The following is a 12,370-nucleotide window of genomic DNA, read 5'->3' on the forward strand; positions in this document are numbered from 1 at the left end:
TATATTGATGGGACACACATCGGAGGCAGTAAGGGGTTCATTGTCTTGCCCAGAGACTTCAGCATGTGACTGCTGTTGGAGTTGAACTCCCAACTCTTGCCTTGTAGGAAAACTGCTCTGAACACTCAGCCACAGCCGTCCACATACAAGGCACTGTATATATATATATATATATATATATATATATATATATATATATATATTTTTTTTTTTTTATGTGTGTGTATGTGTGTTTTAAACCCTTCCCACACTCTTACAATACTCTAAACAGTGTTTCTAAACTGTGACCGCTCTAAAAGAGCACAGCATGTCATGAGTCCAGCTCTTTTCCTCCTGCAAGCACTCTCGGCTGTGCCCACTTCTCCGCTGCACAGCAAAGTTCATCACACGCTGCAGTAGGAAGCTTCTCTTTCAGCTGTGGGCTGTACACAGGTGCACAAGCAAGCTTTTTCTGCAGTTGTGAGCTACACACAGGTGCAGCATGTGCTAGACAATTTAAGATAATTTATTTAAAATTAAAAAAATATTGATGCTGATTGTGTGCCTCAAACAAACCATTAATTAACCTTTTAAAAATGTTTTATATTTTCTATGTTTATATTAAAACATATAATTTATGTCCTCTCATCTTTCAGCTATAATGCTGTTTTCAAGGTGGTAGTAAAGTTTATATTAAAAATAATAGGAATGATGAATTGAATTGTGTTTGAGCAAAAATCATGTCAACATGAATAATCCCATTGATGCAACATATTCAGTTGAGTTATTGAGAATATTTTTGTTGTTGTTTCAAAACTGTGTTCTGATCAAGCAACACTTGACCTGGACTTTATGTAACTCAAGAGAAAACATAGTCTTTTAACTAAAATGATGCTATCAAATATAGATATAGTAAATGTAGAATGCCACACTGTCCATGGCTTTTTTTTTTTTGTCAGTAGCATCTATTGAGAAAACTACTGAATGTGATTTCCTGTCAGGTGCTGACTGTTGACTTTTTTCAATTAACAAGGGGATCTAAAAGCCCAGGACATGTGCTCCTCACTTGACTTCTCTAGAACAAGAAGAGAGCATGTTGTACATGTTACCTCTGGGTAACCCTCTAAACCAAAGGTGAAACCCCATCAATCATACTGAGCCCAGTCAATGCTGACATTTCTCCCAGGAGTTTAGAGCAGAACAATAAGTTGATGTTCCAGTTCTTTGTCAACAGGTTGTGTTTATTAGAACAATGCCAACATAGCACATCAATATTATTTTGTCCCTCTGGTGATACAGTATATTGAGCATTCAAGAGACCTTGTGTTCCTCTGTATCAAACATGAGCTAATCTGAATGGCCAGTGCAAAAATCCCCTACAGGTTCCTGGAAAAATAAAATGTTTAGGCAGCTGTTTTATATGATTTATTGAGCTTCAGTTTGTATGCAGTTTGTATGAGCAGCATTGCTTCTAACTCTTTCATTAGTTCACCAAAATGTCTCCTTAGGGCACACAACTAAGTAGGATTTTGGAACTCGCCACTCCAGAAAAGCTTTTCTCTGAGTAAATAATGACAGTAGTAATTAGACTAATCACTGATCTAATCACCTCCCATTAGGCTGGATTTGTCATTTAACCTCCGGAACGAATCTGATTTGTTTGACAAACTAATGTTAAGTTGGTCTTTTCATCAAAAGAACTCAGCATTATGACCAAAAGTCAGCCAAAATGTTGACTTTTATTGTGTAGTTTTTATTTCTATTTTATTTATTTATTTATTTGTTTTACTGTAATGTATTTTAGTTTGTCTTACTTGTATTAGAAATTGTATATATTAGGCTAAAGTATATACTACATTCCGAGCACACCCCCAGACGGCAGAGCTCGTTACCTGAGCGTGGAGGAGGCTGATGTCTGGAATCTCATTCTTTTGATCATGATCTAAAGCTAATGACCAAACATGACGGTTAGACTGTAGGCAGTTTGGTAAATCAGAGCTTTGCTGTTTGGCTTACTTCCTTCTCACCACAACAGACCATACCACATGATACAGCACTGGATAATTAAGATTTGTGTGGTTCATTAAGATATGTATGAGAAGGAATGAGCAAAGACTGGAGTTTTATTTAGAAACCGCATAGTTGTAGGACATACTTCTCCAGTACTGCGAGAACAGTCATTTTCCAGTCTAGGTGTTAGCATGTTGTCCTAAAAGAGCATTTTAACACAATGCCTCATTGTGACACCTTTAAATATAATCTTTGGAATCTTTCTCTCTGTTAATTTGGTTATATGTAGGATTTTAGAGATGATGAGATAAGAAAATAAATGTATTGTGAAAGGATCAAACAAAGAATTATGCAAGCATGACCAGATGAATTTGTGCACTGGAGATTTGATCTAAATTCTAATGAATAAAGTCTACCAAAAATGTTAAAGATGTTATATGAGAAGTAAGATGTTTTTATTTATTTGCAGACTGTATATGCCAACAATGTTTTCAGCTGAGAATTAGCATGAAGTTGACTCCTTCACAGGTGAAGGAACAAAGTGAACTGCCACAATATCAATTATGAAGCAGATGCTACGAGAACGTTTTGAGTTAATGTGTTTGTTGTTGTTGTTGTTGTTTTTAAGTGGTTACATCAAAACAAAGCCAAAACTAAGATTTGATATTCCATTCCACCATCCATGATAATATAAACTGAGGTCAGTGAACTCATGAAGGTCAACAAGACCTTGAGGCAGAAGTGAATTCATAGTTGTTGCAACTCCCAATGAGAAAATATTATTGGTACTGAGATGCACATGTGGTTCCATTTGTATTAATATTTGCACTGAAGCTTCTAATGCATATACATGCAATCTATTAGTTCAATATGAAGATGTAAATAGTAATTTTTTCAAAAGTCTCTTCTACAGAACAAATATCTATGTTGTTTTCTGGCTTTCTGCTTGCATAGACTGGTATCTTTTTTTCACTTTCAAAAATGTATTAATTTATGTATTGTTTCATTTTTATAATTGCCAGGCTTTGGCCTGCATAAGGTGTGCCACAGAGGTCCACTTTTGACATTTGCAGACTCATATACGTAGATGAAGAAATGTATATCCAATATACTTTGATAGAAGATGAGTAGGCAGTCAAGATTGACAGTAGGTGGGTCTGCTGTAGGAGATGGTTATTCCTGGTTTGAATCCACACTAGTCTTAGTTGCAATTGACTATAAATTAGCATTTTAGTATAACATAGGTGCATTGTACAGAATGAACGGATTACCCATTCCCCTGCTGGAAAATGTATGTGTGCTTTTTCTGAAGAGGGCAATGCAGAATACCTTGTTGAAATAAGAGATGATTATGAGAGCTCTAATTGCCTCAAGAGGATCCTTTCTGGAATATCTCTCATGAAGTAAAATAAAAGAGGAGCAAAGGGAAATTTCCAGTGAATTGAAAAGTGCTTAACTATAATGGACACATGATTGAAGAACTGCCTTTGTGTTTGCAGGAGAATGCCTTTGCCTTGATGGGTACATGAAGGACCCAGTCCACAAACACCTCTGCATCCGCAGTGAATGGGGTCCCAATCAGGGGTAAGTTATGATAATCACCACCTGATTGCTCATTAGCTTGGCAAAATGAAACCGTAGAACAACAAAAGAATTGTCCTTCCTGTCAAAGCAGACGTTATTTTTCTTAGATGACACAAAAGCCTGTGATGCTGCGAGTGACAATTAATGTTTTGAAGCAAACAAAATTGAAGATTTAAATAGCGTTCCTAGTGATTTGAACAAATGTGTACATAACAAAAGAAAAACAAAGTTATTAGTAATGTGTAGCTTTTTGCATACCCAAAACAATAAATCTTCCCCAATTAATTTATTTATTTACTTTTGTTGTTGTTGTTTGTTTTCTTTGGGGTTATTTGTTGGGGGAGGGGTGCCTTCAAGACGAGGCAAAGGACAGGGGAGCTATAGAAAGGATCCTCTGGACAGGCCTGGAAAGACATCAACCTGGTCCTACTGGTTATTTCGCTACATCTTTTGTTTTTGGAACCAAAAAACAACAAAACTGAAAAAAAAAAAACCTTGGATATCAATATTAATATTTAGGTGTTTTATCATTAAAAAAGGCTTATTTAACAATGAAAATCACTGTTGCTGACACCTTCAAAGGAAGTGATACACTAAATATTGAGCAAGTGTTAAATCTACTTGCCTTAAAAGTCAGTAACATCCATCCTACCCTAGCTGTGTTTACATGGACATAAGTAATCGGCTTAAACGGCCATTCGGAATAAAAATGCATCATGTAAACGCCCCGTTCATATTATTCTTTGTTGATTCAGCTCGATCCGAATACATTTCTAATCAGAAGAAGACGGGTAGTTTATACTTATTCATAATCCAAATGTGATCATTTTATTCCAATTGTGGAAAACTGACCTGACTGCATGTTCACTTATTTCCACCTGGCTAGATGCTAATATGTCAGGGAAGTAAAACTGGTCGGTGAGCGACAACATTTCTACTAGAAACTTTGAAAGAGCTCAGAATGATCTGTATTACCTGTAGCTCAGTCGGAGAGTGCGGTAACGTCCCCACCGTCATTAAAACCTGTCTCGGGTCCATTTTGGGCGCTCAGGTTTGTTTACGTTCATCCCGAAAGTAGAACTTCTTCTTATGTGTTTATTTATTTATTTATTTTTTAAGGAGAGTTTACCACTCTGCGCATGTCAGTACTTCTATTCAGAATAAAAGTCCCGCTGCATGTAAACACTCGTCATGAACGGATTGTGCCCATATAAACAATACGAATGGATTAATTTATCTGGATACATTTCAACCAAAACAAAGAATTTTGCACATGCAAACATAGCTAATATCAACCACTGGTAACCCTTATAAATGAAAATGTGAGGGCCCTACAAACTCTCATATTGCACGTAGAGAACACATTATTGGAAAATGGGTTCTTTGTTGTTGTTTTTTTTTGTTTTGTTTTTTTACACATGTCTCCATTAGTGCAGCTCATCATGTTACAAATCAATTGAGTCTTCTTTACAGTATTGTTGAACTTGTGTGGTTGAAGGTAATCAAGTGCTAATATGATCTTGCAGGTTCCTGTATGTAAGAGATTTTTCACAATTTTCTTTCTTTCAGAAATGTAACACCCACAGCGACGTGTAATGCATCACATAGAGGAGAGCTACATGTAAAATTGCTTGTGGCTTCAAACTCCACAGGAATCCTTTTTAAGAAATGCTAAGAAATGTTAAGTCTATTTAAAAACTCCACTTTGACTTTCTCGCCGTGTTGTAAAACGCCTTTGGGTTGTACAGCCACTTAAAACCTCTCAGTGAGAAAGAATTTGGTAATGGCAAGAACATGTCGAGCTCAACTCTTAACCTGTAACATCGCGGGCTGGCAGCTAGCAAAGCACAGCGTTTTCTCTGTATTTTGACATCGTCTGTGTCACGGGCAAAATGTGGATTTTGTTCTCCACTTTTTGAGACATCTGAATATTTTCAGCAGCTTCCCCAACCGTGCATGTTAGTGTCTCATTTCCCTGGTGCTCCTTCTTTGTCCCTGTCACTGTGTAACAGAGTGGGCAGCCTTGGGTGACTTAAATGTTTAATGATTTGCAGCCCATGGCACGGAGGCCGCTCCCCTCACACTGATGTTCTTTTTGCTTACAGTGGTGGAGTTTTCTCAGAACGACATCGGGCCCCTGTCACTTCTCCTCCTCGCGCTCTCACTTTGCAGACTGTTTAGTCCCAGAGCTGCCACTCCCCATTAATCTCTATCATTCTTCCTCTCTCACTTCTGCCTCTTGGCATCTGTCTCATCGCCACAATGTTCGTTTCACTCTCACTCCTTGTCTCTATTTTTTTGTTTCTTCACCAGCATCTGCTTTTCCCATCTCCTTCTCTCTCTCTCTCTCTCTCTCTTTCTTTTTTTTCTGCATCTCTTTCCATCATTCTGTCTCATCTTGTCATCACCTCTCATCCTCTCCCTTGGTAAATACATTTAAGCCAAAGTCACATTGCATGTCAGCAGCAGCAGAAAAATATGTTTTTAGTCGGCATGTTTGCACATAGCCCTTGAAACACTTGACTTGAAACATGGTTTGAGATTTTGGATAGTTTCAATTAGGTGTAGGCACTTTAAAACATTTAAAAGTTCACTGGCTTTGATTTTAACAATCAGTTCCCCTCTCTTCCTCTCTTTTCCTTCTTTTTGTCTGATCTATTTTTCCTTCATGAAAGTCCCTGGCCTTACACCATCTTCCAGCGTGGTTTTGATCTTGTGATGGGAGAACAACCCTCTGATCGTATTTTCAGGTAAGAAGGACTTCACAAAACTTTTTTTTTTTTTTTTTTCACTTCTTCAATCAGATAATTTGTTAAATCTGTGAAACAGCATATGTGATTGACATTTTTCATGAGACATGAAAACAGTGAGAAAGTAGCCTAATTTACCTACAGGATTAAAAAAATAAAAATAAAACATGCCACTTTAAACTTGGAAAAGGTAAAAAAAAAAACATACAACACTGGGTCACTTTGTTAATTGACACGTTTTTACTTGTTGTTTCTTCTGTTCCAGTTTCCTGATTTGAAATGGAAATTAACATTTTTTTGTTTTGTCCGAATGTTTTTAATAAAACTTGAGTCACCATCAGGAAACTGTGCAGCCTTCCAAGGTTGTACAAAATAACATATTTAGGATGTGAAACTCATGAACAGTTACACCTACTTGTATTGTAACAAAAACCATCAATACTCAATATGTCTTATGTTGTAATGAACTGATAAAAACTGAGAAGAAAGAAGTGTACATGTAAAATTATTTGATTTAATATATGTATTCATCACATTGCTTACACGTAAAAGTGGCAAAATAAAGAAAAAGTGGAAACAAAAATATTATTGGATTTTCCACATAATTATTTTAAAATCATTTTTCATCTGGCATACAGAGACATGACAAAACGCAAACAAAAATTGTTATTATTATGATAAATGTCATTTTTGCAAATGAATACCAGCTGAGTTCCATCTGTACTACAGAGTACTGATTAATGATAAATCATTCAGTGCCTAAAATAAGTACCTGGATGTGCATCTGAACCATACTATTTGTTTAGAGAGTCAAAATATTTTATTAATATTATTTTGGAATAGATCAATGTTGACCTGTTGAAGGTGTACCCACCTTCTGCTCATTGTTATTTTTATTTTTTTTTTATTTACCCTTTATTTATACAGGTAGTCTCATTGAGTCACAATGACTTATTTTCAAGAGAGACCTGTTTGGGAGCAGATGGTGGGGGTTAAGGGCCTTGCTCAAGGGCCCAGAGTAGGGCAAATGAAGGTGGAGGCAGGTGTGGGTGTTTCACCTTTTCCTCCCACATTTTGATGTCGCCGGTCCAAGGAATCAAACTGGCGACCTTCTGAGCACAGGCCCACCATCTCTAACCTCTGCTCCACCACTCCCCATTGACTTATGGCTCAAGTTCCAGCAGTCCTCCTAAACTCTGAATAGAGTAAACTAGGTACAAAAATCTGGCAGATGCAAAGCGCTCCTTTTGTTTTAATATAGCAGTTTTTGCTAATCAAAGAACACATTAGTTGCTAGATAAAGTTGTTGCGTATTGCACACAGCAAGAATGCAATTTTAACTACAATTGTGAAAGGTACATTCAAAAACAATCTACCAATAAAAAAAAACCAAAAGTAAATGTTAGTTTTCCACCTGAATTATAGCCATTAATTAGGGTTTTAATACAAGTATTATATTTGTTATGTTGGTGTCAAATCAGACATGTTGCCTTTATCTTCATCACACTCTAGCTTTTTTCACTAAACATTTTTAAGCCATGATGGAGATCCCCCCCCACCACCACCACCACCACCACCACCCAACATTTTGATGTGTTTTACAAAAGAACTGATTTGAGTGATTGAATCCAACCAGCTGTTGTTACACCTCTGAGCTGCTAAGTGAGGTAGTGCCAGTCAATAACGGTCAATATATGTAAGAGTAAACTGGCATTGCAGCTCGACAGTATGTTATAATGACGACATATGGCCTGTGCGACCATTAGGAATACAAGATGTTTGATTCTATCTACGTATTTATGTATGTGTGTGTGCATGTGTGTGTATGCATTGTGCTTCACATCAGTGCCATTGAGCTACACTCCACACCTCCCATGGTTCTGTAATTCTGGCTTCATTTCTAAAAGCTCGCATGTGGCTCGACTCGGTTGGTGATTTATGAACAGCCAGAGGCAGCTTATAGAAGGGCTCATCTTTGTGCCCATACACTGTTCTGTAAAAGAGGAATTCAGACTCCTTCCATTACAGTGCTGCAGCAAAAACAACAAAACACTGACTGTACTTCTACTTTTATTAGACAAAGAAAACTACGCAGTTCATTGTAGACCACTCATTTGTTAACACAGCCTGTTGGGAACGAACAGGAGAGGCTACAATAACACTTCATTTTCTGTAAAAAGGCTTTGAAACATTATCTTCCCAATTGGCATTTTCTCTAGAGTCATCTCTTCCTTCTGTTAGGATAAAGGTTTTTAAACGTTGTCCTCAGAGTGTTCCCACACAGCTATCCATCCTAATTTAAACACACATCTTAATTCAATCATTTGAGTCTCTAGTTATCCTTACCAAACGGTCCTGCACTTCATCTTGGATTTTAGTGAGCGTTCCAAGAGCCATGCAGCTCTTATTTTGTTTGCTTAAGCATATGATTGTTTAACAGCATATTATTATAGGGAGTAAAATGAAACAAAGTAAACAGAGAAGATAAATGCTGAGACTCGACATTCAAACACACAACACTTGTTATCTGCACTGAAGTAACAGGGAGGTCCTCTAAGGACCGCAAACATGTTTTCCACTCAACAACCGTTTCCTCGTGGGGACTCTTAGTTTTCCACCTCTCGTTTCTCTCAGGGCGAACCAAATAAGTCATATAGTGGAGCACCAGTCCCCAGTTGTCTATTACACAACAGAGCTTGTTAAGCGCCAGCTAATTCATCCTGTAGTCACCTGCGTACGTCACACTTCATCACGGGGAATCTCAGCTCTACTGCTGAACACACTCCATCAAGAACAAGTGGAACAAGAAGTGGAAACAACTTTCAGGAAGTAGTATGCCTGTTTAAAGTAGTTTGCATCTAAAAAAAAAACTAAAAAAAAACCTAGAATAGCACATAAAGAGGACAAAAGGCAGCACTTTGATCCATTTAAAGTCTTGAAATTGAAATAAAAGAAGTGATTAGGTTGAAATAATTAAATGTTTTGGTTTCTGCAGTGTTTTATAATCATGTTGGTGCTTCTCATTTCACTGGCCTCTTCATATGCTAAGTTAGCTTCTGAATAAATTCCAACTGAATCAATAACGATTGAAAAAATAGGTTTAGTATACATAAAAAATGTTGACCATTTAATCAACAAGCTTTTGTCTTCTGTATTACAAGTTACCATGGATTATTCATTAGTTCTAATATTGCTCTTTATCATCATTAGCATGCTCTGCTAAACTTAACGACTGATAAATAATATTTCATCTGCATGGATGTTTACATTTTGGTAAAATTTACAATATTCAAAACAAAATAATAATAAATATAATTTATAAAAGAACATCTTGAAAGCCTTTGTTCAGGCATCTGTTGTTTTCCAATTTCATCGCCATCTTTGCTCTGTGGGGAAAAATCCTTCTTGGCTCTTTTTAACAGGGTTCCACATTCGGTGTGCATTGTGTCATGAACACACATTGTCCCTCTGATGAGAAAAGATTTATGCATAAAAGGATAACTTGTCTTTGAAAAAGTCAAACAAATAACCCCCAACCAACTTGAAGCACTAACTCAGAATCAGTAATACAATAAAGTGGAGGTTTTGATGCAGTACTCTTCTTGTTTTTCTTATTTTATAAGTAGTTCGTTAAATATAGTCAATAATATCATAACGATTATTTTATTTTGAATGTTGTGTGCTTTTGTCAAGTGTGCCATACATTGTTTTAGCTAATGCAAAAGTTAGAGGATTTGAGTCTGACAATATTAAAACAAATGTTTTCATGCATGAAAATATTAAAATGCTAAAGCCAGTATCTCAGTGGGCTGTGACTGTTGGCGTCTGGTATGAACAGTATTTAATCGTACTCTATTAATCTAAGGCACCAGGGGAGCAGCAGGGGGCGGGGTGGGGTTAGGGCCCAGTGTGGGGCAAATGAGGGTGGAGGCAGGTGTGGGTGCTTCACATTTTCCACCCACATTTTGATGTTGTCGATCTGTGGAGTTGAACCGAGGAGTTGACAGGTGACCCTCCAATCACAGGCCCTCCCTCTCCAACCTCTGCGCCACCACTCCCCCTTTGCATGGGAATCTCCTAAATAGTTGTTTTCTTTATTCCTAATTCAAAAAGGCAATTTGTGAGTCAAGTTTTCCAACAAAATAGTCACAAAATTCCAGATGTTACAACAAACCTGTGGCGGCACGGTGGTGCAACTGGTAGAGCTGCTGCCTCTCAGCGAGCAGGTCCCTGGTTCAAACCCCGGTCCAGGGGCCTTCTGGGTGGAGTTTGCATGTTCTCTACACATGTGCATGCGTGGGTTTTCTCCGGGTACTCCGGTTTCCTCCCACAGACCAAAAACATGCATGTTAGGCTGATTGGTAACTAAATTGTCCCTAGGTGTGAGTGAGAGAGTGAATGGTTGTTTGTCTCGTTTGTCTCTATGTGTCCCTGTGATGGACTGGAGACCTGACCAGGGTGTACCCCGCCCCTCGCACAGTGATTGCTGGACATGGGCACCGGCAACCCCCGTGACCCAAAATGGAACAAACGGGTAAAGACAATGGATGGATGGATGGACAACAAATCTGTCTAAATTTTGTTATAGGCCTTTCCCACTCACCTCGAGCTCTAAGAGAAAACATGTTTTGGTCTGTAAAATACAACGATAATAAAAAAAAAATAATAATAATTGCTGGAAATCTGGCTCAAATCTGTTTAATGTAAATGTGTACTCCAGTATGTTATATGTATGACAGTTTGAAGACAGCTGCAGAGGTTGGTACAAAGTGAGCTGTGTCATACTGTATTGGCAGAGGTGGACAACAAAATATTGTGCTCAGCCTAAAATACAGTTTTGTAAATTGTTACCACAAAAATAGGCCATGCTTTTCTAAACTGGATGAGTAAAATGCAGCTGGTCTCTTGGTCACAAACATCCATTGAGACTGGAAATGAAAAATCACCTAATTTCTTATAACTTTGCTTGGCTCCAACAGATGCATCTCCTTGAAACACCTGTAAAGTCATTGTTTGACTTGCCTTTGTGTAAATCATATATTACTGTTTATTAAATCAATTCAGCTTTCTTAAGGCTTCCATATGGGGTTGGAAATAGCTATTGTTTTCACATATATACCCTTTTTTTTCATGTAATTCAAACTTGTGCACGGGGCTTAATTTGTAATAATTTGTAATTGCAATTAATTTGTAATATTTTGTAATTGAAATTAATTTGTAATAATTTTTTGCCTGATCCTGCCAGAACAGGATCTGGGAACGCTCTTATTTTGACAGGGTATTTTCCAGTAACACTTAGGCTTACTAATAATAAAGTTATGAACAAATATGACTGCCTTGAACGGATACAACTTATACTGGGTATGTAAACTGAAAACAATTACATAAACACTAATTTTAAACACAACAGCCACTTCCGACTTCTTAATATCACATACGAGCTGTCCTTCCAGTAGCATTTCCACCTCTACCCTTAAAATAATCTCTGCCCCTAAAAGAGTGGTGGAATGTTTGACAGAAGTGATGTTGACAAATGTAGGTAAACATAGATGTTTAACAACCTGTTAAAATACACCAAATTGCAGAAAATCACATTGACTGTATTCAAAATTTTCTGGAGGAGGACACCCACCCAGACCCTCTGTCTCCAAACCCCTGCCCCCTACTGGTCCGTCCACTATTTGTGTCCCGGCATCAGTCAGTTTACAAATTAAGCCCTGCTTATGCATAATTCCAATGACTTTAATAATTTTTAATGCACGTCTGTCATATTTTTACTCCTAATTTTCCTCCCTTTCTTTAACTTTTTTTTTTTTGTGGTCTTTCTACAGATTCACTTATACTTTAGGAGAAGGAATGTGGCTCCCACTGAGCAAAAGTTTTGTGATCCCTCCTGCTGAGCTTGCCATCAACCCATCAGCCAAATGCAAAACAGACATGACGGTAATGGAGGATGCAGTAGATGTCAGGTAAGACTTTTCAGACACATTGTTTCAATATACCTCATATATGTATGCATGTATGTATGTATATATATATATATATAT

The 12,370-nt window shown here is 37.4% G+C and overlaps 1 protein-coding gene across 1 annotated transcript in view; it reads left to right on the forward strand.

The window, feature by feature from the left end:
- Window positions 1-12,370, forward strand: part of astn1 (astrotactin 1) — a 487,375-nt gene that overhangs the window by 152,628 nt on the left and 322,377 nt on the right. Inside the window, exons 9-11 of the mRNA XM_037682041.1 lie at window positions 3,489-3,573; window positions 6,249-6,323; window positions 12,155-12,292. Of these exons, the coding sequence (XP_037537969.1) occupies window positions 3,489-3,573; window positions 6,249-6,323; window positions 12,155-12,292 (298 nt within the window). The remainder of the gene's footprint in view (window positions 1-3,488; window positions 3,574-6,248; window positions 6,324-12,154; window positions 12,293-12,370) is intronic.

The sequence above is a fragment of the Nematolebias whitei genome, chromosome 9 (genome assembly GCF_014905685.2).
Source record: "Nematolebias whitei isolate Nwh7 chromosome 9, NemWhi1, whole genome shotgun sequence".
Lineage (NCBI taxonomy): Eukaryota > Metazoa > Chordata > Actinopteri > Cyprinodontiformes > Rivulidae > Nematolebias > Nematolebias whitei.